The following is a 27,978-nucleotide window of genomic DNA, read 5'->3' on the forward strand; positions in this document are numbered from 1 at the left end:
GCCTAAGCATCACTGTGTGTGCAAAGCAGGTTATCTAAACCACAAAGATTTTGGAAACTATGCTGAAACTTCTAAACAATTTTCCATTTTAAAATGTTTTTCAGGCGATGAACTTCCCATAAGTGTTCGAATCTCCCATGATAAACAGGACAAGCTCCATAGCTGTTTGGAGCATCTTTTTGGTCAAGTATGAGATTATTTTTCTTGGCTTAAATACTAATGTCCATATTTGAGCTAAGATGTCTTTAGCAAATACTTCTTTTTCTTTTTACTCTTGCTTTCCACTGTTTACTGGGATGGTATGTATTTACTCATTCTCCTTCAGTTTTCCATAAATAGTTCAAAACTGCAGATTAAACAGGTCCTTAGGTTTAGTCTAACATTCCCTAGCTTGTTACTTTAACTGGAGCTATTAGGTAAGAAAGAATCCAAAGTTGCTCTTCCGTAGTCTGCGTTTCTTAAAAAAATATTTCTAATTGTTGCTGTAAAAACCATCTTTCTCACAGAACATTGATCCCAACAGGTTGATTCAATTGTCAATCTTCTGAAAGGACCAGCCGTGATGAGGGCCTTTGAGCAGACAAAATACTTCACACCGGGTCGAGGCCTCCACGGTAAAATTTAATTCTATCTATGAGAATCAAAAGGCAGCTTGAAGGGTACATGGATGTGGCTATCTACTCGTTGAGCTGGGTGCTAAGGAAGTGATTTTGCTTAATCTTGGCCTATTCTGCAGTGATTGATTGTTGAAATTCTTGTTAAATAGGTCTTAGTTCGAAACTGGCTTCTTACACTTCTGTTGCACAACATATGAAAAAACTACAGGTTTGAACATGAACTTTAAATTACTTAGATTCTGAGCTGACTACAGAATTACACAGGTTTTTGAAGCAAAAACCAGGTTTTATATATTGCAGGTGTTTTCTTTAAATTTTTGTCTCAACTACTGAAGCCATTTCTGATCTATTTCATTACTAGTGTCAGGTTTTTATTATTCTTTGTAGGTATATTGTGAAGTTGACTTTTAAGCAATTTACAAATGTAAATTTTTAGTCATAGTAATACTTCTGCCAAATATGTTTATGTATTATTAATTGCTTAAAAAAAATCCTGTAATTTCAGGTACCCCTCTCACACTCACGTAATTGCTAAATTCGAAATGTATAAATAGGTATCTGGTGGTAGTCATAAGATTGTGATGAAAAATGCAAAGGACTTTTCAGTGAACTGAGTTTTATTTGGTTTTGGTTGGGTTTTGTTTGGTGTTTCGGTGGGTTTTTTGGTTGTTTGGTTTGGTTTTTTTTTTTAATATGTATAATAGGTTTGATCATTATTTTATTGATCCTGCATGTGTGTTTTTGGCAAAGAAAGCTAATTTTAGATAGCCAGAGAGTGCATCTTTGGCTTTTATAAACCATCAAAGTCCTCCTGAAGTCAACGGAGCAGAATTACTTTATCTCATTTATGTGGTTTTACAAAGCCTGAAGTACTTCCTTCTCACTGAATTTGCATGGAAGACCACATACCCTCCTCTTTTTCATGATTCTCTATTTTTTTCTCTCTGTCTTTTTAATTTATTCTCTGATTAAATTAATTTTGCCTCTGAAAGGCTCTTTCTATCTTGCATACCTGGTTCAGAAGTATCATGTTTGGGAATGCTCCTTTTGAGTAAGTAGGGAGCTTAGATGACTATAGACCTATCACAGTAGTTTTAACTAGAGTTAAATAAGTTGACAGCTACTTGAGCTGTGAAAATATTTAATAAAAAATAATGTCTTACTGTGGCTTTCTCAGGAGGGTTCAGCAGAAAAATATTATTTTTGTCCTTGCTTAGAGTTTCAGCAGGAAATAGAACCAAAGCTTAACTGTCCAAAGAGGCTACGACTCCACATCAAGCAAGACCCTTGGAACCTGCCCAGCAGCGTCCGGAGTCTTGCCCAGAATATCAGAAAATTTGTTGAAGGTTAGTAAGAACAACGTGACCATAAATAAACACTTCATTAATGGTAGCCTGGGGAAGGGGAAAGATACAACTGCTTCATGTTGCTGCTAGGCAAGCTTTGCTGAACCCAGTGTAGTCTGTTGGGAATATCTAAATTACAGGACTTTGCTGTGTTCTTAATAGCAAGGTTAGTGGAGTATGTATCAACTCTCTTATGCTCACCCTGTTGGCTTTGGATACTGAAGAGAAAGTCATCTCTTCTGACAAGTGAAAACCAATGTAGCATGTGCTATGTTATTTCAATTGCTGCTAAAGTGTGGTGGGCTTGACTGGTTTGTCACAGAACTTCGTGGGGCTGATTTACCAAAATGGGCTTTCCTTGAAATTAAATGCACTTTCTTCTACTGTCTTGACTGGAAGATGAAAACTCTACAGGACAGCTTTTGTCATATCTTATTCTTATCTATCACTGATACGGAATCATTATCCTTCTAAGATCATGCTCCTTATTCTGTCATGAAGCCAAACCTCTTGCACTGGTTTTCACTTGCTCTATCACAATTGGTCCTATCACTCCCCCTCCCTCCCTAAATATTACCTAGTAGTCTGCTCCTCTTCACCACCAAGTGACAATGTGAGCTGGATTTTTCTGTTCTCTCTCCTGGCTTGATAATAAAGTAATGGGGATTTCATCTCCAGAAAATCTTGCCTGCAGCTTCTGCTTTATTTCCTGTGCTGTTTGATAGAGAAACAGAAATAATGAGCAAAATTATTTTTATAAAACTATTTTCACTAGGACTCTACATGGGAAGAAAAACTTGTGTCATGTCTAGCTTTAAATGATTTGTGTGTATGTTTGGTTGCTTTTGTTTTGTTCACTTGTTTTCATGGTGTCCCATGGAGAAACTGCTGAATTTCAGATCGCTGGAAAAGATCTTTGTGATAGTTTCAGTAAGATAAACCTCCACAAACCAACTGGCCAAAGCAAACAAACTTCTCCTCCTCTGACTTTTGGTGTTTCTCATTTCAGACACAATCGTATTTTAAGACGCTGGGTTAGAAAATTATAAAAACAACCACAAAAAATCTCCTGCTTTTTGAGTCAATCAGAGTGGGTTGACGCTCAAATACTAAGAATTCTTCTTTTAGTTTCATGATGGCTGTCACTAAGTGAAAAATGAATAAATATTTTTGGATCCTTTTTAATATGGATCTATCTTCAGCCTAAGTGAAATTGTATTCAAGTATTAATCATGGTTTCTTTCACAGTTCAGGAGGAATAGAAATGCGTCTTTAACAGTCAATCCTTCATTGCCGTTCTTGCAAAGCCAAGCCTAGCAGGCTGGTTTCACATAACTTCTTTGCCCGTAAATAGAATGGACTTAACACATTTCAGTATTGGTCATATACCCTTAATATTGAGCTGAGGTTATTCGGACAAATTTGGGTAGAAATCTACAACAGAATATTGTGGGAGAATTCAAGAAGGTCCAAATGGCTTGCTGCCTCTGTAAAATACAGAACTCCTATTTTTCAATATGTCTCTAATGTAATGGTGATATTTATTGGAAGGAATCTTGATGTTCACAGAACAGTAATAGTACAGGCATTAGCTAGTATTTTTGAAATTAGAATTAAAAAGGTTTTCTCTGTTAATAAATGACAGTAATTAAGTTTATTGCAACTGTCATGCTTGTCAATGGTGCATGATTCAGAGAGCTAAATAGTAAAAGGCATTACTCTTGTGCTGTTCAAGGACAGCACAAGCTTTGTCTTACTGTCTCTCATCACTGTCTAAGAAGTTGTCTGCCAGTTTTACATATTTTTGGCTCTCCCATCTGTAGCATTTGAGCTTTTGTCAGAGATTTCTGTCTTCTGTGCCATTTCCTTAACCAAATACATAGGTTTACATGTAAAATTACCATCTTAGGTTGTTTATTAGTCTTTGCAGCTCTCTATTCTCTTGTTGATTTTTTGTTTGGTTGGGTTTTTTTTAATTTGATTTCTATTCCACACCACACCCCCAAACTGATATCAGTAATACTTGGTCCTGAGAGGTACTCTGGAGAACCGTGATCTGCATCTTCATTGCAATTTTAATTGGCCTGTTGGACCAAGGAGTTGGTGTGAGGTAACGGATACCCGAAAGCCTTGCGTCTTATGATTTCCCTGGCACAAATAACTTGAACGGGAGAAGTAGGAGAATGGAAATGAATAATTGCTTCTCAAGCATTAGTTTCCAAGACATGTCTGGACAGGTATATGAATTCAGTGTTGAAAAGATTCAGGGCAGAAATGTGCCCCTCAGTCAGTTTTGGTAGACTGCTGTGATTTGAAAAGGCTTTGGCCTGTATAAATCATATATATTTTACAATTTATATTTTACAATTTATATTTTAATATATAAATTTATATATTAAATATGTATGAAATTATATAATGTATAAAAGATAAAATTTATATTTTAATATAGAAGTTTGTATATTAAACTTGTACCCTGGATAAATTAAACTTGAGATACAACCACCAGCTGGATCTTACTGAAATCAGACAAGCTTGAAGTAAAGTTTGGTGCAGGAGAGAGCAGTAGTTAGGGGAGGAATTCAATGGTCACCAAACAGAAAAAGAGTGTAAGTACAGGATTCTGGATGTACATGAGATATGTAACATGAGAATCAGAAAGCACTAGAGGAAAAGCTGAAGAATGACTTGAGTAGCAACCTGGAAAACAAGAAAGATGTTTGGAAAGAAAAGGACACTTCAGAAGGAGAGTGTTACCAAAACTGGCCATAACAACAGAAGGGTGTAAGTGAACTAAAAGGAGGAGAAATTTCTGTAGTTGCTTCTTCTCAAAGAATAAAAGGTAAGATTTGGTGTCAAAAGAGATTTTTTTAGAGCAAGTCAGATTTCTAGTCAGCTAATCACATAACTGCCTGAGGAAGTGCAGTATTTTGCTTGCACAGTAATTTTAAATTTAAACAGGAAATAACTGTGCGATTGAGAAAATTCACATCTATTTTAATTCAAATGAAAAGTGAGGAGTGAAGCACCCTTTCAGTCATTACAGGTATAAAAAATATATTTCAACTTAAAGCATAAAACATGCAGTGCAAATCTCAGTCTTATTTTGCAAATACTGTCAGATGCGTGAAACAAAATAAAATTAAATTTAGCCTTTACTGGCAAAAGAGTAGAATAGCAGAATAACATGATTAAAAAAAACAAACGAACAAACCCAAAAGAATGTTTAGGACTAAAAGAAATTGAAGGCATCTTATATTACAAATCATTACAAATTAAATTCTTAGGTAGCTATTCCTTTCCTATGTAGCAAGAAAGGGTGAAAATTTCCATTGTATTTGGAATTAGTTGAAAAGCAAATCATCCAACCCCAGGTAAGTCTCTACTTATACAAATAACCTAAAAATACTGTTTTGCCTGTGGGTATATTTTGAAATGGAGAAGACTTACTGCAACGATAAAGGAGAGCTGCAGTGATCTGTGATTTTCCCATAAGCAGGAAATCATTATTTATAGATACCTCAAATGCCTTTGAATTCAGAGGTCCAACATATCTGATATAAATCAAGCTGCAGGTTATAGCCTCAGTGTATCTAAATTCTTCAGAGAAAAGCTGTATTTCTCTATAGAAATTAGTATTTTCAGTTACTAAGCTACGTTCAGACTCCCAAGATGCCATGTTATAAATCTCTGTAAGTGGGGTTTTGTATTTGTTTGGTTTTGCGTTTTCCCCAAAAGACAGAAGGCTAAGGAAAGACCCATCTCCCAGCAATTTTTAAGAATAATCTGTAATTTAAGGTGTTTTGATGCTTGTATTTGAGATGCCGAGGGCATGCTTTTCAGAAGCATATGCACTCCCAGTTCTTTTCGCAATGTGTGTGTAGAATGGATGAAGATTAGGTTTGAAAGGTTTTCTTCTGTTTTTAAGTGGAGTCACCTTTGGGAAAGATTCTGGGTTTTCATAGATATGCACAAGTACACACAGAATCCAGACTGTGCTGTTGATACTGTCAGCTCCAATGTCAGTTCCATCACCTGATTTGTAGTCAAATTTCAAACAATTCAGATTTCAGGCTTATTATAAGGTTGTTTTTAGTAGGGGGCATCATATAACCAAATTGTCCTATGTCCATGTACCCTATAGCAGCTCTACTGGCCGACTGAGAAGGGCTTGAAATAGGGCTGCACGGAAAATTGGGTGTGTAAAATAAAGTTTGGAAAGATGCAAAAGGATGTGAAGTAGCAGAGTATTCCTTCAGGCGGTTACTGTAGGACAGCTGATGTGGTGGAAGTTTGACATTCTCTAAGGTTATGGCAGGTTTTTAATCTGACAGTTCCTTGTGGTGGTTTTAACTCATTTAGATTTGTGCTCTGTCTCATATGTGGTAGAGGGGAAGAATCATTTCCTTCAGCCTTTGTTACTTTAAGAAGCCCCAGCCCCTAAAAATAAGAGAAAGAAAAAAACCAAAAATAATAATTAAAAAAAAAAGTAAAGAGGTATAAAACCAAATTTTGGTCAGTCTAAATTAAGACTTTTTTTTTAATCTGTATTTCTTACTTAGATTAAGTGGAAAGAAATGAACCAAAATAAAATCATGAAGGCTGAGAATAAAGTGAAATGGTGTTTGATTTTTCCTGGATGCTTTGGTATATATTGAAATAAGGATAATGGAACAGGAGAGGGGAAAACAAAAAAGGAAAGAATTGGGGTAGTGTGGGAATCAATTTTAAGAGTGAAATTCTTCATATATGGACTTCCACTGGCTAGCTGCATGGGTTCTGAGATAATAGCTGCCTCTTTGTGTGTCTTTCCCAGCCTGGTGCATTTGATTAGTGTCAATTTTATCAAATCATGTAAAATTAAGTGAGGCTGAGGCTCATTACTGTTTTGTAGGTATAAATCAGGGTTGCCTGCAGAGGAAGTTGGAGTTAAGGCTGGTATGAAATTATTATTGTGAAAACACTTTTAACCGTGACCTCAATCCTCAATGTTACTTTTTTTTTTTTTTTTTCTTTAAGAGGTGAAGGCACGAATCCTCTTGGCCCTTCTTGAATATACAGGTAATTTTGCTATTTGGGGAGTGGGGGGAATTGGGGAATAGTTTGAGTTTGGGGATTTTCTGCTTTTGGAGAGAATACTGTGTATCTCAGATGTGATAACCTGATAATCAACAACTTTACCCTTGTGTTTACAGTGAGGATTCCTGAAAAATACATAAATTCCAAAGATATTGCTACCAAATATTGCACATTCTTTTAGTTTTTTTAATGCAAAAATACCTTCTTTGGTCATTTACTGTGGATCTTGGCAGATGAAGTAACTACTATCACTGAACTTGTGCACACTGCTTCTGCTGTCTTTCTTCTGTTGTGCTTTTTCCTATTTGCTGTCTTTTTTCTTTTCTATCTCCATTTCTCTGTCTCCATGCTTACCTTACTATTGTAACTCAAACCTTTCATTTTTTTTTTTTTTTTTTTTTGAGAATATATATTTTTTAAGTCTCTCCTTTTTGGAACGGGTGTGATTATTCTATATATTATTCTAGCATCACCCCAAAAAAGCATACAGGTTCAAATACACAAAATTGGCATGTTTATCTGCAAAATAAATACCAGTAAATCAGTATTTAGAGAAAAATACGGCAGCAAATTCGCTACTGTTTGCAGGTGTATAAGTGTGCAAGTACGCAGTCACATTTGACTGTAAAAGGCTGTCAGATTTCTTCCTAATATCATAAAAGTTCTTAGTGATTTCTCAGGTGTTCTAAAATAAGAAATGACCTAAGAAAATACTTCAGACTTTTTTTTTTTTTAAGCAGTTTTTCCTGTTTACATGGTTTCATAAGACTGTAAATTCTATTACTTATTTTCTAAAAAAATCCTTTGGTTAAAAGAGCCCAAAGTGCTTTTGTATGCAGTATCTGATGTTCAAGTAGTATTAAATGAGGTGCTGGAGACACAAGAGGGCTGCTTCAGAAGCAGGAAGAGCAGGAAGGCACTGAAAGTCAGCTGCTGTTAGACAAATAGGGATAAAATTGAGCAAAGTGACAAGAGAGAATGTGTGTTGGGCTCAAATCCCTGAGCACTGCTGTGACATTGGAAAGTTTTTGACCATGGAGAAGCCAGTGGGATTTTTGAAGCTGGAGATGGGTGGAGGTTTTAAAGATGCAAATTCTGTCATTAGTGGATTCAGCACAACTCGAGAGGTTGAAGAGATATAATCAAAACAGAAAGCAGTGAGTCATAGTGCAGAAGCAGTAGTGGTGAGAGCATTTATGGCAAGTATTCCTGAATTCCTGAGAGGCTGGCAAATGAAAGCAAATTGATAACAAAAGAGTGGTCACTGTTATCAATAGTAGAGGAAAAGGTTGAAGAATATTTCAGAAGGAAGACAAACAGAATGGAGTTGCTTTGGCGAATAGTTGAGTCCAAGAAAAGCATATTTTTAAAATCAGTATTAGTTTTGTGAGTACAGAATTATTTCTGCTGACTTACCCTATTATATAAAGTCTTGCCAGCTCCTTGGAGAAGGTAGAAAAGGAGCCAAGCCTCCTAGAGGCAGAGGAATCACAAAGTGAGGGCAAAGATATTAGGTTTTTGGAAAGACCTCAGTATCACCTAATCTTCTCTTGCTGTGAGAAAGATTAAGCCTACCTGTACAATTTGTGATTGATGCTTGCCTAACAGCTCATAATGATAAAAATACTTGAAGACCTTCAGGAAAGAGGGGAAGAAGGAAGTACTGAATATTTATCACCACAATTCTGTGCTTTATTGAGAACATGTTTTCCTTTCTAACTCTTTTGACCTTTAGCTAATCTAATGCCTGTGCCCTGCAGAATAAATTGGTAGGTTAGCTAGTCCGTATTTTAAATCAGCTGCTAATGATTCCATAGACTTCTACCTAGGGACCTGTCTTGGACTTTCCTGACACCATAAATCTCTTCCTGGGTATGTGATGCTGCTCTGTCCTTACTTTATAGGTTTCACATTCATATATACATTATGTTTGGATTGATTGTGGTTCTGGTAGCAACACTACTATATGCCTTGTTTCCAGTTTAGAGCAGGCAGGCTTCATCTGCCCTACTCAGCTGGTAGCTGTGGAGTTGACCAGGTGATTCAGTCATATTAAGAGCTTCTGACTATCCTTGTTTTCCTCTGAAAAGTAAATGGTTTTGTGCTCAGCTGGTTTTCACATTGCAGCAGAGAGATCTGACTCGCATCTGTCACCTTGTAACATCCAAAGTACATAGAATGGATGGCATATACATTAACAACTGTAAAATAAACACACATTGTTTATGGAGAACTATTTTAAATTCCAGATTCTAAATGGATTTCCATATAATTTTAGAATAGTAAAATAATGTGGAAAATGGCAGTTTTGGTCGTGGAGTGCTATTTACTAGGAATAACATTAGGCTGTAAACTTGTAATTTACTTTACATTAAAAAGACTTGTTTTTTTCAACAAAAAAAAAAATTCCATCCCACTTCCTTTGCTGTTAAGTAATCTTGTGCTCCATTTTTGCTTTTACTCTTTTGGCTTTTACCCATCACAGATAGTGAGATACAACTGAGACGAGACATGGTCTTCTGCCAGAGCCTAGTAGCCACAGTCTGTGCTTTTTCAGAGCAGCTAATGGTGGCCTTAAATCAGATGTTTGATAACAACAAAGAATATGAAATGGAGACGCTGGAAGCCAGCAGAAGGTGGTTGGAACAAATAGCAAGTGCAGGTCTTCTCCTTCATTTCCAGTCCCTGCTTTCACCTAACCTGGTAAGAGCCCTGGTGTTACACCTTTGGTCACAGCCCATGTTTGTTCCCTGAACCAGGTGCATGGTTAAACAGTCTTAGTTATAAATGTGATTTTCAGTGTCCTGAGTGCTTAGCTTGTTGCTTAATTAGCTGCTATTTGGAAAAAAAATGTGATTTAGATAATTACAGATATGGGAAATGTTTTGTTTGTGATATGGGAAATATGTTTTCCACTAAGACATTATTGTGTTTGTTTTGTTAGCAGATAGTGAGTTTACCCTTGACTTCCCACTGCTATTGTAGCTGTTCCCTAGGAGGCAGTGTAGTATTAGGTGATAACCAGAACATCATTTTGCAATAAGCAGAAATGCAAGGTAAATAAAATACCTGGTTTGGATAATTTAATCACCCTCTCACCCAAAACCCAACAGGTCTGTAGTAGCTGAAGGACTAGACATGCTTGTCTATTTTGCTTCTGTCATGGGGCAAATCCCCGTAGCCTGTCAGGGGGATTGGAAGTCTGCTATTTCTTTACAAGGCTTGGTGAAGAGCCATGGCTTAAGAAATGGTTAAAACAGGGACATGGCTTTGTAGCCCTCTAATCCCCAGTTATCCAAAGTGCTGCTTCAGCTATTTAAGCTCTTCTCACACTAGACTCGTTCCTGCTAACCTCAAGAACTGTGAAGCAGTCGGTACGGTCTGCTCTGTGGCAGTCTTCTCAATCTCTGGAGTTGCTCACTGCAAACAACTGATTTCATACATTATAATGTATAGAAATCCATGCAGATAACAGATGATATTCCTTAGTGCCAGAGGTCTTCCCTCCTTGCCTTGTTATATTGTCAGCAAATTGCTGACCTGATAAACTTTAAAATCAGAAAAGAATAAAAATAAAGGTATTTCCAAAATAAAGTTATTTCTAAATCATAAAGTTTTTTAGTCTGTGGTATTGGTGGAGAGCATTGAATTCAGTTAGTGTGAGCAACTCACAGGTATTTGAGGTATATATGTGGATTTGCATGGGACAGGGTATGGCAGGACGAGATGTGCAGCTTAAAAACAGATCAAGTCAGTACCTGAAAGAAACAGGAGGGTTCTTTATCTACATGAGGAGTATGTGAAAAATGAATGGTCAGGGGAGCTTGGGCTCATGTCTTTAGTCTTGAGTACTTTTAGTGACATACAGCAGCAACATGTACTGGTTCTCAGAGTTCAAGTGTAAATTCAAGTGGTGCCTGTCTTAGGTTTTTCCATGTACTTAGTTGTCATCACAAAATAACTGTTGTCTTTACAGCACTGAATACTTCTGCATTTTTCTTTCGAGTTTGTAGATATTTTCTTTGTTGTGAAAATGCATGCTACTGAGCCGGTTTTATGTAATCGGATGTAATACCAGCAGTATGCATTATTGAATTGGAAATAGAATTTAATTTAGTCTAACTTTTCTTAGCCAGGGGAAAAGTATTTAAAGGCAACTTTTTCAATACCTTCTCAGCACTGTTTTGCTTACAAATGATCCATGTTATTTTAAACAAGGGTATTTGAAGGAAATTGTACTCATTATGGCCACAGTTCAGTAAAGAATGAGCAGTTATGTAAAGATTTCCCATGTCACTGAATAGTTTTCAGACTATTCTGCTGACAAAACTGCTCTCTCCATAGAAACTTCATAAATTGAACCAGGAGACAAAATATTTCTAGCAGATTTGTTTTTTCGTAAATACAAGGAGGAATGCTATTTCAGTCTATTGATCAGGAAATTCATGTGGGATTTTTTTTTGTCTCTCTAGAACTCAGCAAGCTATAGTTTATTCTCATTTTATATGCAGCTAGTTTGTTAGTCTCTGCCTTCCTACTTTTCCAGTTCTTAGTGGAGGAAAGCTGCATGCCTCAGATTTCCATTTGGCTCCTGCAAACTTCAGGTGCTAGGGGAGAGTTGTATGAAGAAGCGTTACTTCAAGTGATTATTGACTTCTGCTATAATTGCTCCACATATTTGACTCAAGATAACTGTACTTGTGGATTAGTATTTTCCTTTTCAAAAGTTCAGTGAAGTGTCCTGAGAAGTTAGTAATTTACTTCCTGAAGCTTTTTTTTTGTTGTTGTTAAATTAGTCTGTATCTCTCTACTTAGCTCAGGAATTCACAGTGAACCGCATGTGCAAATCAGAATACTGGCATAGCTACATACTTGGTTTGCATCTAAAGTTTTGTAGGTGAAGATGCAGGTCACCCTGAGCTGTAGTCATTCTGAGCTACTGGTTCAGTTAATGGTGCTTAGAGTGGACACAATGAACTCTCATCTGTTGTTCATAAATGAAATGCTAAAGGTATGGATTTTTTTTTAAAGAAAATTGTGAAAAGGGAGAATTTTGTTTTAGCATTTCCCGTTAACTTACAAGCTAGACCTGGTGTCAAGACAAGGTGTTGAATTCTGGTGTCTTATATTATTTACATAATAATTGCAGGATCATTTGATTTTAAAAGCCATGAGAAGTAATGGTAGATATATATTATCTATTAATTTACTATGTGAAATGATAAGATTCATTTTAATGATCTTGGACTAGTAATACATGAATAAAATACCAGTAGAAACAAAGATAATTACAATTTCTAGGAGTGTATTAGTGAAATGTTGTGCAACATTTTGTAATTACTTTTATGTCCTGCTCTCATATTGTTTCTGGTAGGGAAAACATCTGGCTGAAATGACCATTTCACTTTTGCCTTTTTTAGGCGGATGAGCAAGCCATGCTAGAAGATACACTGGTTGCACTGTTTGACTTGGAAAAAGTTACTTTTTACTTCAGACAATCAGAGCCAGAACCCCTAGTTGCAAGTGAGTAATTATAATTAATATCTGGTCTTTACAGTTCAGAAACATTTTCTGTATTTGTAACATTTTATTCTTAGAACATTACCTTCCCACAGAGAATGTTACGTGATTTGGGATTATGGAGAATTAGTAAATCTATAGTGCTCCTAATATTCCTAGATGTCCTGAAATACAACTAACATGAGTGACAATGCATAATAGATATCTGGTAATGTCAGTGACCTTGGGGGTCAGAACTGTTTGCTTAACTGAATTTCCATTGGGAGTATGTGACTGCATCAGGAAAGTCCCTGGAGGATCTAGTTGTTATTGAAGAGTTATGTGCAAAATAAGCTTGAAGGTCTTAATAGAGAAGTGCCATTAAGATGATACAGAGAAGTGTAAAAAACATTTTGTTTTCTCATCTGAAAGACAAAGTAGATCTTGGAAGAGTTCCTTGAAAGGAGATGGCAAACAGCATTAGGATAGCTTTGAATTATGCAAGAAACTCCCTCTTGGAAAACATGGTGGTGGAGACGATTAGGGTCCTGAACCCTGTCTCACTGTTTGTGCAGCTCGCAGGAAGTGACTGTCTTTGCAGTCTTCTCTTTATACCCTTCACTTGTTTTCTGCCACTCCTTTATTAATATGTTTTCAGCCAGTAGAGATTTTCCTGCAGTGAACTTTGTTTAGTGAGCAAAAAGACCTCATTTTTCCCTGAGTCTTGTAACTCCCCTGGGAAGGGAGAAAAGCATGTCTGCTTCACATCAAACAATTCCCTTGCTGCATTGAGACCACACATGAGAGAAACTCTGCAGTAACCAAAACCAGAACACACAAAGCTCCTCCACAATGCTGCCTGTACTCTAAGGAATTCAGTACTGCCGAGCTGGTAGTCAGGTTGGAATTAGCCTATACAGGACTATATATATTTCTGTAGAATTCAAGTAAGGACCATGTTCAGAGTGTTTGTTTTCAAAAGAAACCCTGTAAAGCCAGGTAACAAAATGGAACCAGAGTTACAGGGCCTCTTGGTGGGGATTTAACCCTATGCCTATGTTATGAACTATTCTTACTGCTAAATCTTCCAACTGAGGTGTCTGTGCTAAAACAGAGATACATGAAAGTCTGTGTTCTAGGATTGTAATAAATCCTGTATTTCCTTTTTGTTTCCTTATTTGATTTATTAATCCTGATTGTGGTTCCATAAGACTAGGAACTGGTAAATTAGGGTTTTGTTTTTCCATTTATGATTCTGTATAATCAATAAAAGAAAATAAGGTCATCTTAGAAAAAGCTGTGAGAAATTGGGGTTTGTTGGTTGTTTGCTTTTTTTTTTTTTTTTTGAATCTTTCCATTTAGGTATAAAATAATTTATGCACACAGTGCATAACTTCAGAAGCAAAACTTCAGAAGAATTTTATTAATGCAAATCACTAAATTTTATTGTTTTCAAGACCTATGAATGGAAACTTAGACAGGAAATATATACAAAGCTTAAATTGAATAAACTGACTTCCCCTGAGAGATTCGGCTAAATGGAAAATTTTCATCAGCTTATGCTAAAGCTCATTACATGTTAGTCATCTGGCATAATATGCTTAATGTATGCTGGGGAATCACTGTAACAGCAGAATGACTCCTTTAGTTGCGCTGAACTCTACACCAGTTGGTGTGTTATGACATTTAGCTTGTCAAAGTGTAGTGAAATATGCTCTTCCAATTTTATCTATTCTACCATAATACATTGGTTTTCTTAGTTGAGTCTTGATTTTTAATAATAATTTAATGAATATGCTGTTAGCTACTGTATATTTACTTGTATTCTGTTCAAAAAAAGTCAGGAAAATCTGACTGTATCTCAAACTATCATACACCAGAGGAAGACTTGTGAAATATGGATAAAGATACCCTTGCAGTGATTTTAAACTATGTGCATAGATTTTTCTTCAGAATTACAGGGAATACAAGTAGCATGTTGCCAACAACATTAGTTTCTTAGTATTTTTGTTGTCATTGACAGTCTAGCAAAGATGACAGCCGCTGCTTTTCTGTTTATCTATTTTCTGATAATGGGTAGGCCAGAAGTGACCACAGCAACACTGAGTATAGTGTAAAATATTGCACCTACTAGTTTTGTGTCTGCAGTGATTTTTATCTAACAGTTTCTGGAAAAGGATGTGTCACTGCTTTTAATGAAATAGTAACATTGATTGTATTCTTAGATGTACCGATCACATACCAAGCAGAAGGAAGCCGGCAGACCCTGAAGGTCTACTTCTACCTTGATAGTTACCATTTTGAACAGCTTCCTCAAAGGCTGAAGAATGGAGGGGGATTTAAAATCCACCCAGTACTTTTTTCACAAGGTAATTTGAGTTTTAATCCCCCCAATTACTTCACATAATATTTAATGCTCTTTAAAACTCTACTTAATCGCTCTGATTTAAATTCTTTGTAACTATAAGGGTACAATGCTTATATTTAAATATGTTGTTTAATGTGGACATTTACTGAGAATTTTGAATTAAACTATGAATTTGCTGAGATTTGTGATTAAAAAATAAAGGCAGGTGTATACATTTCTCAGTTTATGCCTGTTATATGATGCCAACGCCAGAGTATGAATCTTCTTTCATCAATATTGTTTTTTGTTTGTAGACATTAGTGGACAATATTTAGACCATGAAACTTGCTTTTAAAACTGTTTTGCATTCCAAATGCTATCATGACCTTTTCCTGTTACTTCAAGTTTAAGGACTAAATTGTTATCCTGTGAGATTTCTGTCTCTTTAGAATGTTATGAAGACTTCAATAACGTTTTCAGGTTTTTTTAGTTTTGACACTGCAGATGTTACTGAAGTGATAAATGGTGGTGCGGATGCTCAGAGTTCATAAATTGCATGCAGCTTGCATTAGCTGCAGTGTCATTATAGTCATCAGGAGCATGGAGTTTGATTCACTGAAATCGTGAATGTGAAGTGCTGACTGCATTGACCTGCCTTTGATTTTGGAAGGAGCTGAAAGTACTTCATACCTTACTTCCTGGGTCTGTGTGGAACAGGCAGAAGTCAGCATACAAATTAAGGTTTCGAGGAGGGTTTAGTCTCTGATAGACAAGGAGGATGTAAAAGGAAATAGCAAATAGTAAAATACACAAAGAAGAAATAGCCAAACTTACTGTAAACTTAAAGCATACAATTCATTAAAGGTAAGATCCATGAAGTCTGGTTTTTTTTTAACAAACTAATGTCAAGTCCGACTTCAGTTGATTTTTAGTCATAGTGGGAAATGAGAATACGGAGCAGGAGACAGGTTTCAGTAAAGCAGACAAAAAGGCTCATGAAAGAGAACAGAAAATAACCTTGGTTCAGATGAAATCCTGGAAACATTTTTTATTTTTATTTTTTTAGATTTGGGAGGGAATGCAGCGTGCTACAGAATTGATTTTGCAGATTTTTTTCCTTTTCTGTTTCCAGAAGCCCCAAATATTTGAGTCTTAGGATAAGCATCTTTGTAATTAGCTAAAGGAAAAGAGCAAAGATTCTTTCAGGTGTTATATCTGCTTAATAATTTTCAGTGATACTTCCTCATACAAAATGGTTTTGAGATTGAGTTTCAAGGATCCCCCTCCAAAATGTCCATTATACTCCAAGAATAATAAATCCTGGATAAGAAGTTAAATCCAAGTGTTTAATCAGGATTCTATTTTTTACTTCTTTTCTGTGAGGTTTGGCTGAGCTGTGATCGAACTAACTCAGTAGATCCCCATCTTTGAAATTTATTAGCAAGAAATGTAGAAATCTGTAAGTTCCTCTGTGAATTCTTGCTTCCTAGGCTTAACAGAGCTAAGCTGTTTCCTGCCTAAAAAAAAAATGGTTAGTGATATTTTCAAATGGAGCGTTTTGAAAATCATGTTTTTGGAATGCATTATCCAAGAGACATGTCAGTGAATATCAGTCCGTTTCTCTCTGCGTTACCTTGTGTTGCATAGCTCCATGCCTAAAATTACAACTCTATATGTTTGCAGGAGTGACAGTGCAGACATTTTAAGTTTTCAAATGTTTACCCAGGCTACATTACGTATCCATCTACTTGTAAAAAACATTTTGTACAAATGTATGCTTAAGTGTATGCATTCAAAAGGGTCCTGATCTGTAGGACTGGGATCCAAGTATGTTGAGATACTGCTCTTGGTGCTCAGGTTTCTCTATTTCCTACATTAGCATTGAGATCTCATCAATAAATAAGCTCAATTAAAAGACACTAAGAATAAAATTTAATTTAATTTAAATTGCCACTTAGTCTCTTAATAATGTTAGGGTTTTAATTTTTCATAGTATACTAGAATAACACAGACTGGGAGGGACCTCTAGAGGTCTCTAATCTAAGCTCACATCCCTCAGCCTCCCCTCACAGAGTGTGTGCTCCAGCCCATGACCATCTTGATGACCTCTGCTCAACAAGTTGCTCCAGTTGATCAACACCTTTTGTATACTATGGAACCCAATACTAGACACGGTATTTAAGATGCTATCTAATGAGTTTACTTAAGTAAAGTGAGGACAAGCACTTATTTCAGTCTACTGGCCATGCTTACATTAATACTGTTTAGGGTGCTCTGGGCCTTCTCGGTTGCCAGCTTGGTTGCAACACATGTTTGTCTAATATGTTAGGTAGAACATTAAACCCTTCCGAAGAGGAGAGCCAAAGCTCTCAATGCAGGCTTCCCTGCCAACACTCGTGAGCATGACCCCCTGCAGTGCCTGCAGAGGCAGAACTGTGCGCTCCAGCCAGTCCCAACAGATGGCTGAGTTTCCTGGTTGGGTAATCTAATTGGATGAAACCAACTTTATGCCAGTAAAATAAGCACTATGGTTTATCAAGTTTGTTTGCACTAAGATGCTATTATAAATGGAGTTCAGTGGATATATTTGTATGGGCTTTCTGGTGTGACTTAGCCCCAAGGAAGTTAAGAAGCAAGTCTCACTGTTGAAATTGAATATTTTTTGCACCAAAGTAGAATGACAAACTCCAAAAATACATAAGGGGAGTGCAACTCAATTTGCATGTTCTTTTCCAATGAATGAATTATTTATTAACTGGTCATATTAAGCAGTACAAGCAGAATTAATATTCTTTGTGCAGCTCAAGCTGTAAGACAGCAGCATGTTTCCATCAGAGCTCTGCTTATTGCTTGCATTTTCTGATAGGGTAATGACTTCTTAGAATGTGTATGGATTATTAAAGTGGCAATATTCGTAATTGTAAAATCTTTAATGCTTCTCCCCCAAAATTGATTTTACTAGGAGCCTGTGTTTTATGTTATAATAACCTCTTAATGTGAAGATGTTGATTTTTCCAGTCCAGAGTTTCTTGAAAACATTTCAAATGCCTGATTTGACTTAGCTAAAGAAAAGGTTAAAATTCCCTGAGTATCTATAGTAAAGGGGCTGGGTGAATGTTTTTTTTTCTGTTTTTTTTTTTTTTTGTTTGTTTTTTTTCTGTGTGTTTTTTTTTTTTTTAAACTGTTGCTGGGAAGAGCATCCCAAAATGGAATTTCTTCCATAGTGCATGTATTTCTTCCTTCTTCTAATTTCTGTGCAATGATTGTATAAGAAGGACATACAGTTCTTCCTTTAATGGAAGTCTTTGTTTAGTTCCTGAATTCTTGTAGCAATGTTCATCCTTGCTTTGCTGAAGTGAATATAACTAAGGTGGACATAGTTTAGTATTTGACTTTAGAAACTTACCTGATTCCTGAGAAAGGAGCTTGTAGGGCATTTTGGGAGAGCCAGAGAAGTTTGATTTGACAGAGAAGGCATTCACATTATCAGTGGAATAACTAGAGGTTCAGGTGCTCCACGTCTCCCCAAATCAGACTGTATAAGAAGTTGTTGGGTGAAAGGTTACTCTGAAGAAGTTGTTAGGTAAAAGGTTAGGTTACTCTGTGAACGTAGCTGGTATATTGATCTTTTATTTCCTTTACCCCAGCTCATTCTACTGTTTTCTCACAGGGTGGATTAGAACTAGAACTCACATTTACATTCACAGGGCAGGAATACTTTCATTAGAGCAATGGAACCCAAGCTATTGCTCTCCTTTAAGTTTTCCTCAGGGCAAGAAATACAATTTTTCTTGCAAATGGAATCTTAAAGAGAGCTCTGTATAAATCTGACGATGTCCGTAACTCAACTCAGCTACTCACAGTGGGGTCACAGCCTCAAGGTTAAAAAGTAATTCACTAGTGTGTGAGCAAAGCTACACAGAAGGTGAATGCTAAATATTTAATACTGCTTTTTCTCTTCTCCATTCTCCTTTCCCTTTTCCCAGCACTGGAGAGCATGGAAGGATATTATTACAGAGACAGTGTCTCAGTAGAAGAATTTCAAGCTCAGATTAATGCAGCCTCACTGGAAAAAGTCAAGCAGTACAACCAGAAACTACGGTGGGTAATAAACCAACATTCCTGAGATTAGTTTACCATGATCTGCTTTTCAGCTCAGTTTCTATGAAACATCTTTAAACTGAAGTGCATTGCATGGTGGTTGTTTTTTGGTGCATGATTGAATAAGATGCAAGATTCGTGGTTCTGACTTTTTTGATTTCTCCACTGGTAAATTACTTTTAAAGAATAGCTTTACCATGAACGTTGTAGCTGTAATTGTCTCCAGGTTGTTGTACATCACAAATGGAGTATTAAAATTGCTAAACATTAGGGAATACCTTATTTACCTAACATCTACAGAATGGGATTTAGAAAATAGTCTTTTTTTTTCTCAAAGCTGAGCATCTTCCTCCCCACTTGCCATCTGATTAATGGGAACATAAACATATTTGGATACTTGCATCACATGTGGATATGGGTTACAGAGTGCATTCTTGCCAATATATGTAAAGATTATGAAGCTCTGTATTTCAGTAAATATTTCATTAAGAAGTTGCACATAAAGACAAAATTCTAGTATGCAAAGTAATCAATTACTTATGGAGTGAAATAATGAAGGGGTGTACATAGACTGCTCTTGCATCTCACTGTATCTGAAAAACATCTGAGTACACTTATTTGCATGTGGATTGAAGAAAAAGAGTGTAAAGGAGTGCAGCAAAATCAATTTTAAAATTCTTGAATTAGATGGAAACACTGTGATTTAACTAGAAGGGTTAGGTTGCTTTCAAAAGCAGCAGAGAAAAGGAGTTAAATGAGAAAAAGAGGCTAAGGACAGTAGAGAAAGAGAAGGAGAATGACTTTCTCTTTTTCAGTTCCTTAACCTGTTGGCCCACTCCTAGTTTTGGAAGATTTTCTTCATGGATCTTGCAAAAGTATTTCTCTAATATGTTATCAGTGCAGTGGACTCCCTGGATTCTCTTTTAATCTAAGCAGTACTATATCAAAAGTGATTCTAATGGCATTTGTATTCAGTGAGTAAAATGTATTTCATTTTTTGTGACATCTGTGTCATTGCACTTCTATGTTAATGACAAATGTAGTATTTAGTCTGTTTCCCATACTGTATTGGTACTTCCTATTTGGGGAAAAAATGTTCATCCTGAGTATTAATTTTAAAAGGCTTATGTTATAAATCAGTTTTACAGAAAGCTTTGGTCATGTCAGTATTTGGCTTAGATGAAGTCAGATAGTGTTGGAAAGAAATTTCTATCAGTTGGGCAAGGAAAATCTTTTGTGATGGTTTTTCTATGAGTAGGCCCAGTTTAGTCACCATGAAAATCTTTAAAAGAAGTTCTTCTTGACTTTATGCTCTAGTGTTCCCTGACCTTGCTTACCTCGTGCGTTAGGACCTCCATTCATGCTGTGGCTCTAATGAGGCACATTCCTCATATGGTGTTGTGACTCACAGCTCTGATTAGTTGGTAACCTCCAAAGCCTAGTTTTGTGAGAAGCTACTATGAAAAAGTTAGCAGTCAACAAAAATCACCATGGATAACTCTGTCCAGTCACAAGAACAGGAAAACTTTGGACTTTTTTTTTTTTTTCTTTCCCAGCCATCTAATACCTGGTGAGAACATTCAGTAATTGATTTCTAAATTGTTTTTGTTTGCTCTGTGGTGAACTCTACCCCTTTCTTAAATGAGGCACAAAGAGCTTTAGAAATTCAGTGACACAGTGTGAAGAGAAAAAACAGAAAAGCAGATGCTTCATTCTTGTTCTGCCATTTAGCCTGTGTAGGTGTTTGGCCAGGAGAATCTAATAAAGTAACTACAGCAGCAAAAGATATTAACATTTAGATAATTGCTCTAAAGAACAGAAAAGGAAACTGAATATTCCCTGGAAACATACTGAAGTGCAATAATACTATCTTAAACTCTTCACCTGGAAGAAATCCTCCTCAGAACCACCTAATCAGTAATAAAGTAAGTCATTCAAGACACAACTCATAAACTATTTTTTCTCAATAGAAAAGGAATGCATTGCTTGCTTCTTAAAGGACAACCTGATGACCATCTGACAATCCTTCAATTGCTACAGCAGCGGAAAGCAAATTGGAGCAGCAGCAAAGGAAAAAGTAGTAGGAAAAGGGGATGTGGACTAGTGGGAATGAAATGATTGGTTGGCAGTGACACTGAAGCCAAGCCATCTGTTGCTAAGAACTCTTGATACAAGTTCATCTTCTCTTATTCCTAATTCATTTAGAAAAAAATGCTCTAATAAATAAAAAATGAAACAGCTGACAACACTTTGTGCAGAGTCCCACTTAACAGAGATGTTGTCCTAAATTGGGATGTGCCCAACAAAGTAGTAAAATTATAAATGAGTAGTATCTTTGCTGAGCTACCTCTTAATTTCTTGTGGGAAAGTTATTAAAGTCTGAGTATATCGATAGTTTTTGAGGTATGTGGTCTTTTGGGTGACAGGTCGGGTACTGATGTGTGCCTTAAAAGAAACCATTTACAAATAATTTATTTGAATAAATCAAAAAATATATTAAGTTTTTAGTGCATTTCAGGAAGGATAACTTTTATCCATCATATAAAGTCAAGAAGAGAAATCCTTGCTTTTATTGCAAAATTCATTCATAACTGTGGAACTGTGAAGAGATTTTCCACAGTATCAGAAATGATACAATAAATCCAGGTGCAAAATTGTCCTCCTTGACATTGATTAGAGCATCATAAGAGCTTCTGTCTTTCATGGTTCTTGCTTTGGGGCTTTTGAAATACTACCTCAACTATGAAATAGTAATGATAAGATCATCAGTTTTATAAGAATGCATGCAAGACAGTTGAAAATCATTTACAGAATTTCATGCTTATGTGGAATGGAAAATGTCCCTTCATCTTCTGTAATAAACTTAACCCTAACCATTTCAAACTGGTTTATAATGTAGGGGAACTTTTATTCTAAGGCCAGCCAAAGTTTTCTCTACAATTTTTTTTTTTGTTTGTTTTGTTTTTTTTTTTCGTTTTGCTACAATTCCTGAGTCGACATCCCCTACCCCAGCAACACATAGGAAGTCCTGTATCGGAATGAAGATGCTATTTAAAAGACAGACAGCTAAAACTAAACAAAACCAAAACCAAAAAACCAATATATAACTTATTAAAGTTCTGAAACTGCTGGGAAATCTTCAACATCTTGCCCACAATTATTCTTAGTCATGCTGGATTTCTTTCTCACAGGCTGCCAGGTTTCACTTATTTTTATAATTCACCAATTCCCTGACACTGATAGGGAAAAGATGCTCAAATTCTGTTCACAGGTTGACCTGGTGCCAGTAGTTGCCAGCAGTGTGATTTTAACCTCATCAAATTGTTTGCTAATGAGAAACGTGCAGTACAACCAAGTGAAAGTTAATTAGGTCAGCAAAGATTTTGAAGATCTTTATTAGTATGTGTTTGTTAGCTCAGCAGTTGTCTTCTAATTTAGAAGAGGACCAGGAGGAACTTGTGTATCTGACTTGCACAGAGGCTGATGTTAATTGAGGCCATTTTGTATTTTCTTGCTTCCTCACGCTTTTCTTCATCTTCTTCCTTTGGTACTCTTAGCCATTCAAACAGGCTTTTTCCATCCTGAATCAGTCCTTTTGCTTTTACAGATACCAGAGACCATTTTGCTTCATCAGTGCAGGACAAAATGATTTTTAGATCTGTAACTACTACAAATGCTGATAAGAATAATAAACACACACAAATGCACTGTATTTACTTGCACTGCTTGAGTGGTTTAAGTATTCTCTTGCAAATCTTGAGTCATCTGTGTAATTGTAAAAATATGAGAGTGAACTTGAATTGTAATTTTTGAAGCATCAGGTCTTTAAGATTGACTGAGTTGAAATACGTTCTGTCTTTTGCATATGATTTTTATATTTGGTAAGGGTTTCTTCCCTGCAGTGTGAGATTCAGTATGGTAGTTATTGCACTGCATAGAAATAAATCTTTCTGACATTACTGCAACCAAAGGTTTGGTTCCAGTGTAGCCAGTTGGAAGCTCAGACAGACCCTGACAGGCAGGTTAGCTGAATGGCCATAACTCAGCTAATCCTTGGACTGAATAGTGAGTTTAAGATAAAACAGTTGGATATGAGGACAGTTTTTATCCTCAGAGAAATCAGGTTTTGGATTAGCTTCCTGCAAGAAGTAAGCTGTTTTTTAAATGCACCTTGATGAGTGTGGGGATGAAAACTTACATAATGTTTGCCCAAGTTATCAGAGGTTTGGACTTTCAGCCTACAGTATTAGGGACGCTTGCTCTTCTAGTCTTCCTTTCTCTGTGTGTATTTGGCATTTTATCAGATTAGTCTTTTTTTCTCCTTCTGTCTGTGAATTCTCTTTCTGGAAATAGTGGGTACCTACTATACATTCTATTAAAATGCAGTTTTCACATGTCTGTGCACAAAAAGGATGTATTTCAAAGGCAGAGAGGATTGTCAGGGCACAAGTCATTCAGTGGGGTGCAGGGATGTGGCTGTACCAAGTACGTTTCAGGCTTCTGGGCTCTGCAGTATGCTTTGCTATACATCAGTATACCTGTTTGGATTCCAGAATCGTCTATGCAGACTATTTTTAGCTGATGAGAAATTAGTGAAATCACTGGCTTTTAGATTCATAAGCATTTTTAATGCTTCTTCAGCACCTATGCTTGCATTTAGACATCCAAACATCTTTAAAATTTGGTTTCCAGAGTTGTGGTGGCTTGGTTTGGGAATATTCAGAGGGAAATAAGCACAATAATAAATGAAGTTAAGAGAGCTCTGCTTTTCTTTCAACTGCAGCATGGTGTTTTCTGTTAAACCTCTGACTATATGATGACCCAGTTCTTCACTCCAAAGATTAGCTCACGCTGTGGGAAAGACAGCTGAGGATTGCTCTCCATCCCCGCCACTGGTGTGGGTGCTAATTACCACTGTGTAATAATTAACTTGTCTGTGCATCAATAGACAAAGAATGTCTGGAAAAAATGTTCCTTCCTTCCTGCCTCTCATTCTGTGTGATTTGGAACTATTCTTTGAAGTCAGCTGTGTCCAGGGTTATTGGCAGCTACTTTTGTAGTCTGTTGTACAGTCATAATAGAAGAAAAACTAAAGAAAGCAGTAAAGGGAAAAGGCCATTTTTTTTTTTTTGCATTTTTTGTGGTTGTGTTTTGGGGGGTTTTTGATTTATTTCTTTTTTCCTATGTTGCTGCTTCCTTGGATATCGTTTTAGGAGGTAAATGCAAGCCTGTTACTCTAAGGAAGCAATTATAATCAGTGAATCTGATGACAAATGATTTAGCTAACTACCCTCATTACACTGAGCATCTGATTACACCGAATGTAGTATTTGTCATTTTAAAGTGTTTCATTTACTATGCAAGTTCAAATAGTTTCTCTGTCTTAAGCCTCCTGTATTTATTTTATGGCATAAGTAGCTCTCCACAGAATGATGGCAAATTCAGCTTAATTCTTTATTCAAGGATGTTATAATCCATGAGGTTTTGATGTTATTGGGTTTTCTTTTTTCTTTTTATTTTTAAAAAGACAAGAAAATGAAACTATTTCTACCCCTAGAATTTATGTAAGCATGGAACAAAATCTGTCTGAGGAATATATCATCTTTTTTATTTATACACATACGTATACACACACAGCAGCCTCTCAAGCTGCAGGCTTCTTGGCAGGCTGATGTTTTCTGTATCCTGTATAATTTAGTTAAAGCAGAAAATAGATGTGATGGCACTTATGGCTTCAGGCTAAACTAAAGTTCTGTAATAGTTACTTTGGTATAAATGAGGTACAGTGACAAAAAGGATATATCCACTCTAGAGATAGTTAATTACTATGAAAGAAAGAGCTTGTCTGTCTCTAACTGATGGGTCCTCAAGGCAATACCCGCATTATCACAAAGACCAGATCTTATATAAATTCCTCAAATAAATGCATTAAAATCCACCTTAAAACTGGCAGATTCCTTCCCCCACTGTTTCCACTGGAAAGTTTTTCCAAACCAAATTTCTCATGTGGTTAAGGATCTTATGCTGTTTGTCCTTGTGCTGCTGTTGTCCTGTGATTTTAGTCTTGCTCTTTCTCTCATGTCTGCCTAAGTCACTGAGCGACATGTTAGTGAGCAACATTAACAGTATTTGTCATTGCCATCAAATTCAGAGAGGAGTTTAACCTGAGGAGAGCTGCAGGTTCCAGAGAGTTAGTCTGTGAAAATAGTTCCTTTTCTGTATAGTGGGATATTTATAAAGCAAGTGAAAAACTGTTTTCCTATTTTCAATACCAGGCATTTGATATATTGCTTTGTGTTTAAAAAAGTAACCATAAAACTGGACTGCAATGCTTCATAAACAAATTTATCATGTCGTTTAAAAGACTGCGAAACCTGTAAAACTAATGCCTTTTAAGTTTTTTATGATGTAGTTTGATTGAGGGTCTAAAAGGACAGGAAAATAAAGAGGGTTGGGTTCAGATACCTGATGGGCGAATTGTAATCCCCTATAACCAGCTCTGGAAGTTAGTTCAGGAAGAACATAATAAAACTCATTGGGGTAGCAACTCTTTGCATAAATATTTAGACAAACAAATTGTAGGAAGGAATCTATAGACCACAGTTCAGTTAGTGACAAAACAATGTCAGCTATGTCTTAATAATAATCCTAAAACCGAAAATAGAAATCAAATTGGGACAACTGGTAGAGGAAGTTGTGTGGGACAGCAGTGGCAAATAGATTTTTCTGAACTACCAAGAAAAGGGGGTTATTGATATTTGTTGGTGTTAATGGATACTTTTTCAGGCTGGCCAGAAGCATTCCCTTGTAGGATAAATAATGCAAAACAAGTGATTAAAATATAATTTAACGAGGTAATACCTCATTTTGGGGTACCAGAGGCAATTTATTCCCACCGAGGCTTGCACTTTAGTGCAAAATTGTTACAAGAAATTAGCAAAAAATTAGAAATTGATTGGCAACTACATGTTCTATACAGGCCTCAGGCCAGTGGGCAAGTAGAAAAGATGAACCATCTGATTAAACAACAGATTGGTAAAATGAGTCAGGAAACAAATTTATATTGGTACCAGGCGTTACCACTGGCTCTATTAAGAATTCAAACTAAACCTCGGTCGAAAGAAGAAGCTAGTCCATTTTAAATTTTGTGTGGAAGACCGTATCAGTCCCAGTTTAAAGGGGAAAGTCTTCAGGAAGAGGGAGAAGGCTATCTCCGACAGTTTCTGATCAAGCTGGGAAAACTATTGGAGGAGATAAATAAGAGAATAGTAGGGTTGGATTGTCTGATTCACCCTTTCAGATCTGGAGACTGGGTGTATGTTCAGAATTTTTCAGGAGATCCTCTACAGGAGAAGTGGAGCGGACTGCAGTAGATATTATTGACCACCTTTACAGCAGTGAAGATAAAGGAACAACCTGCTTGGATACATTATTCAAGAATTAAGAAAGCACCAGAGCCAGAGAATACATGGCGAATTGAACCGTCAGGACCCTTACATATGAAATTGCGTTGGTCTTAATTTGGACTCGTATGATAACTGGTGCACAAGCTTAGGACCAGAACTTATACCTGAAATTAGTGCAGAATGTTGCTAAGGTTTTAATCATAGTGACTGTTGAGTGTGTGCACAGTTGCCTAACTCAGGAGAATATCCGGACCTTCCATTAACCGGAGTTCCAGTTCCTAACACTATCTCATGGACAAATTTGTCGGTGAACACTAGCAATCTGCCTCCAAGGGAAAGGTTAAAATTTGGAATAGTTAATCCTAATCCAGGTAATAAATATTATACCTGAGCACAAAGATGTATTACACCAGGAACGAGGGTAGGAGATCATGCTTGTTTAAATGCCACAGATGTAGGTCACCATTCAAATTGCAATCATACTATTAATATAGATGGTATCATAGTTCAGTGGTGGCCTGTTCCTAAAGGGAAAGGATGGTATTGGTTATGTGGAGAAAATGCTTATAAGATTCTACCCCCCCAGCTGGAAGGGGGCATGCACCTTAGGTGCTGTAATACCCAATTTTACTACTATTGACAGGTATCCTTCCGGGACCTGGATTAGAAGTTTGGCTAAACAAATTAAGCGAGGGTTTAACCCTATTATTGAACGGCACACCACATTTCATAGTTTTGTAAGATGGCTAATTCCATCTTTGGCAGTAAGTGAATTAGAGAAGGCAATTGTAAATATCTCAGCAACCATAGAGGAAATGCAAAGTAAAAACATTGATATAATCCAGGCAGAACAACAAGAGATAACTAGGCTATCTAAGGTGATATTACAAAACTGAATGGTTCTAGACATGTTACTGGCATCACAAAGAGGGGTTTGTTATATAATCCATGAAAGTTGTTGTTCCTATACAGACTAAAGTGGCAGAATTGAAACAGATCTGGAGAAAATTTGGAAACAAACTAAGATATTTCATGAAATGGCCATGGATGACACCTCCTGGGGTTTTGAAGAAATATGGAAAAAGTTAACTTCATGGTTACCTAATCTCTCCTGGTTGAGGCAACTGGTTGCAGGAATGTTAATGTTAATTATTTTAATATTGATTACTTGTGGTATGGTACAATGTTCCCTCTGGTGTTGTAAATGGTGTATGATAAATTATGAAGATTGGAAAAGGAATGAAATTAAGCACCAAGTAGAAGCGGGAAATTATTTCAAAAAGACTTTTGATGGTAATGGTAATATATAAAATGTTGCAAAAGAATTTGCAAAAGGACAGAAAAAGGGGTGAATTTGAGACAAGGGGGGCACAGAATCACAAAATGGAATATAGAAACCTTTAGAATTAGTTTTAAGTAATGTTAAGTTTGATGGCTTTGTAGCTGTAGCAATGGAAAATTACTGAGGTGCATGATACATAGAGAAAAAAATAGAGTACAGCTAGAGAACATACTGAGAATTCTCACAAGACAAATCGTTACAGTTGACATAGTTTTAAGAAAAACAGTCTAGAAGAACAGGA

At 36.4% G+C, this 27,978-nt stretch overlaps 1 protein-coding gene across 4 annotated transcripts in view; it reads left to right on the forward strand.

The window, feature by feature from the left end:
• The window catches only part of PREX2 (phosphatidylinositol-3,4,5-trisphosphate dependent Rac exchange factor 2), a 173,171-nt gene that overhangs the window by 109,759 nt on the left and 35,434 nt on the right, over positions 1-27,978 (forward strand). For 3 of the 4 annotated variants that reach the window (XM_061342875.1, XM_061342873.1, XM_061342874.1), the window contains 8 exons: positions 105-187; positions 524-614; positions 1,835-1,963; positions 6,983-7,024; positions 9,528-9,745; positions 12,463-12,565; positions 14,767-14,910; positions 18,875-18,989. In XM_061342875.1, coding sequence (XP_061198859.1) covers positions 105-187; positions 524-614; positions 1,835-1,963; positions 6,983-7,024; positions 9,528-9,745; positions 12,463-12,565; positions 14,767-14,910; positions 18,875-18,989 — 925 coding nt within the window. Of the gene's footprint in view, positions 1-104; positions 188-523; positions 615-1,834; positions 1,964-6,982; positions 7,025-9,527; positions 9,746-12,462; positions 12,566-14,766; positions 14,911-18,874; positions 18,990-21,029; positions 21,214-27,978 lie in introns of those variants that run through there. The other variant, XM_061342876.1, reaches the window with a different exon arrangement.

Source organism: Neopsephotus bourkii, unplaced genomic scaffold (genome assembly GCF_033783945.1).
Source record: "Neopsephotus bourkii isolate Nb327-2 ecotype Australia unplaced genomic scaffold, CSIRO-AGI_Nbou_v1 NB_1820, whole genome shotgun sequence".
Classification (NCBI taxonomy): domain Eukaryota; kingdom Metazoa; phylum Chordata; class Aves; order Psittaciformes; family Psittacidae; genus Neopsephotus; species Neopsephotus bourkii.